Raw genomic sequence first — 3,848 nt, forward strand, 5'->3', positions numbered from 1 at the left:
TGGGAAAAGCCTGCCAAGGTTCAGTTTCATTGACAGGAGCCTCCCCTGAGAAACCTTGGACAGAATGACCCTCAGTGCACCTCCATCACTCCAAAGCACTGAGCACGGGCTTGGCCATCAGAGGGGCAGAAGCAAAACTGGGAGAGGGGAACTGCCAGAGCAGATTCTCTCCAGCACCTGCATCTCAATTTTTCCCATCTGTGAAGTGGGGATGATGCCAAACTTAACTGCATGAATATGGCTGGCTAAGCATATGCCTACTTTCCTTCCTATCCAAGAATCCCATGAAACAACACAAAAGGCTTAAGAAAAGAATTCACAGCCGTGCTGAGAAGGCTGAAGACATGAAATCCCCGAGACCATTGATGATTTGGCCATTAGCTGATACTGCTAGAATTTCAGATTCATCACTTCATGTACTACTCAGAACAATCCTCTAGCACATATGAGCAGCCCCATTTTTACTTGCAGAAAAGGAGTCCCTGAGAGATTGAGCCACTCTTCGGCCGTCACACTGCCAGGAAGAATATCGGCTGCTGCTCAGTGCCTGGTGCCCATTAGACAGTGATGGGTAGCATCAGTCCCGAGTTGGTGGTGCCAGGATTCTGTTCCTTCAGCCTTGGTCCCGCCCCCACACCCTGCCACTCACACTTTACGGTCATTCAGCAGCATCCCATTCATGGTGCTGATGGCCAGCTGCGCAGCCTCATGGGTCTCGAAATGGACAAAGCCAAAGCCTCGGGAACCGTGATCATCACACACCACCTGGGCCATAGGGAGAAAGGACAGGGAGCGCATCCAGCAGAGGGTTCAATTCAGGTACAAAAGCATGGTAAGAGGATAAGAAGCAATATCTGAGTGCTTGCTCTGCACCTGTGAAAGACAATCCTATGTCAAACAACAGCTCCATTTTAGAGATGGGAAACTAAAGCTCAGAGAGGTCAATCTATTTGGTTAAGATCACACAGTAAGGAGGGTGAGAGTCCTCAAATTGAACACAAGTCTCGTCTATAACACAGATGAGCTTTTAATTATCTTCATAAAGTGATGGGCAAAAGGATCTGATTCCAACCCCCAATTCCGCATCCTAGTTTCTAACAGAAAATTAGAAACAACCTAAATATCCATCTGGTCAACTACAGTGCATTCATACTTGCCTACTGTATGTGCACAGTTGAAGAGAACGTGGTAGATTACGCAGTGATCTGTAAGGTATATCGGTAAGTGAAAAAAAAAATCAAGCCCATTTAGATTAAAGTTGGCATATACACAGGAGAAAATTTTAAACAGACATACACAAAACTGTTAAAAATGATTATTTCTGGGGATTAGGGTTCAAGGAACAGAGCCTTCTCTTTCACTTTATTCCTTTGCACATTTTTAAAAACTTTACCAATTCGTGTACTGTTTCAACAATAAACTTGTTTTATTCTTTAAAAAAATCTACAAACATTCTGGAGTATGGAGAGGTTCAACAACTGGCCCAAGGTCACACTGCCAGGAAGTGGAAGAAGCAGGATTTACACCAAGGACATTTGGCCCTAAAGTCCAAGGTCTGACTATGTCACGCTGCCTCTCTGCTCAGTGGCTAGGCTGGGCTTTGTACTCCAGTGGCCTGACTCTAGCTCTAGAGCTCTTCCCATGATGCCATAGAAAGCTTCTTACCACCTCCAGCCAGCCTGAGAATTCTGGGGTATTGTATATTTTCTATCTAACTAGGCCCATGGTAGAGCCTCATTAGGCCTGCAAAGACTTGCCTGAGTCACGCAGAGCTTTCTGTCTAATCTTCAGTGGCCCAGAGGAAGCTAAGTCCTGGAAAATTGGGACAGACATACTCTTCCCTGTAACTTAGCTTCAACTACACTGGCAAACCTATTGGTTCAAATCCTGCTCTGCTACTTACCTCCCACCCCCATGTAACAACATGTAACCATGGAGAAGTGACCCCAGATCTGAGCTTCTCTGCCTTCAAATGTAATACAGGGATCCTCCTAGTTACATCTTACGTGGCTGTTGTGGGAAATTCAGTGGGGGCCATGTATGCAGAAAACCTAGAACTTGATAAATCTGTTTCTACTATAAGAACGTAGCACAATTAAGACTCTCTCTCACATTGATCCTCAAAGACAGGAGAGGCTGTCTGTCATGGAGCACCCTCAGGAATACTGCTCCTTCTTGAGTCTCTCTGTTCCTTATTCACAGGGAGGTGATGAGACGTGAGAACTTAAGGATTGTGTCTGGCACACAGCAGTACTCAGGGAAGAGTTCTAACACAGACGGTACCATCATTCCCCCAACTTCCCCAGAAGGGAAGACACACCAAAGTCTGCAGGGTAACCGACTGCTGTCTCCATAAAATCTAGAGGCCAAACATCCAGGTTTAAGCCTTCTGTCAGGACCGACTGGCCTGCTGTATGACCTCTGCTCCTCAAGATCCTTATCTGCAAAGTCAGAGAAATGACCAGAACCCTTCTCAAATTATAATACAGCCATCTGCTCAACAAACACTTATTGAGCACCTACTATGTGTCACATCTTATTCCAGGTCCTGGGACATAAAGGTGAAGGAGAATAAGATCACTACTCTCATGAAACTTCCATTATGAGAAATCTTTAAAGGTGTGGCTACTGATTGCCATGATGGCCTTCCTGTATCCACACCCTTTGTCTTATAATTTCTACTGTCCTCTCACTCTGAATTTGGGCTGGTCTTGTGACTTGTTTTGGCCAAGAGAATGCAGCAGAAGTGATGGTGTGCCAGTTCCGAACTTAGATCTCAAGAGGCCTGGTGAGCTTCCACTCTGTCTCCTGGGCCTCTGCCATTGCCATGGGAATAGCCTGTGCTAGCCTCCGGAAGGGTGAGAGACTATAGGAAAGAAAGCTGATATATTCCAGCTGACTGACAGTCAACCACCACCTAGAAGCAGAGCCATCCAGCTCTTGGCGGGCATAAGAAGGAGCCCAGCCAAAACCAGAAGAACTGCCTAGCTGAACTCAGCCCAATCACCACTGCAGAATTATAAGCTAAGTAATAGTTGTCGTTGACAGTGACTAAGCTTTGGGCTGGTTACACAGCAAGAGCTGATTGATACACAGGTGACCTCTCATAGGTCTACGAGGATGAAACTGAAAGAATAACTACCATTCAGGTGCTGGCTGAACCTGGCACTTAACTGAAATGACTTTGTCAACTGTAAAGTCAGGTGTTGTTTGGCAACCCTCTACCACATGAGTTTTGGACAAAGACTCCTCCAAGAGGCATACCCACCTTGCAAGAGAGGATGTTCCCAAAGGTGGAAAAGGTGTCATATAAGGCCTTGTTGTCAATGGAGTCCTCCAGGTTCTTGATGAAGATGTTGCCCACACCTGACTTGCGAAGTCCTGGGTCTCGCTGGGACCACATGATGCGGATGGGCTGGCCTTTTATCACTTCAAAGTTCATTGTGTCCAGTGCCCGCTCCGCTGGACAGAAGGAGAAAAAAGAGCAAGTTAAGGGGACTTTCTTTTCTTGGGTCCCAAGGTGCTTAATTGAGAGCCACCCCACTCCCCCGCCACAAAAGGAGCCAATCTCTGGGTTTCGCCGGAGTTAAGAGCCTGACGGCTCAGGAGGGTAAGAAGAGTTAATGTGTATGATGCTCCCCTCACTTTCCAGTTAGGATCTCATTCAACTTCTCACTGTAGCCACGTGAGCACGGATTCCTATCTCCATTCTACAGATGGGAAAACTGTGATTCCGAAGGGGAAAAAAATCAGTGGCAGAGCCAGGTCTACTGTGGTCTCTAAAGCACACGAGTAGATAGAAATGTAAAAGAGGGTGTCAGTGACAAAGGAGGGGCAGCAGTTTGAGG

The 3,848-nt window shown here is 46.5% G+C and overlaps 1 protein-coding gene across 5 annotated transcripts in view; it reads right to left on the bottom strand.

The window, feature by feature from the left end:
* The window catches only part of PABPC1L (poly(A) binding protein cytoplasmic 1 like), a 21,121-nt gene that overhangs the window by 13,682 nt on the left and 3,591 nt on the right, over positions 1–3,848 (bottom strand). For all 5 annotated transcript variants that reach the window (XM_011369358.2, XM_023536112.1, XM_023536111.1 and 2 more), the window contains exons 2-3: positions 3,269–3,462; positions 650–765 (exon numbers count right to left, since the gene is read on the bottom strand). In XM_011369358.2, the coding sequence (XP_011367660.1) occupies positions 650–765; positions 3,269–3,462 (310 nt within the window). The remainder of the gene's footprint in view (positions 1–649; positions 766–3,268; positions 3,463–3,848) is intronic.

The sequence above is a fragment of the Pteropus vampyrus genome, unplaced genomic scaffold (assembly GCF_000151845.1).
Source record: "Pteropus vampyrus isolate Shadow unplaced genomic scaffold, Pvam_2.0 Scaffold147, whole genome shotgun sequence".
Classification (NCBI taxonomy): Eukaryota; Metazoa; Chordata; class Mammalia; order Chiroptera; family Pteropodidae; genus Pteropus; species Pteropus vampyrus.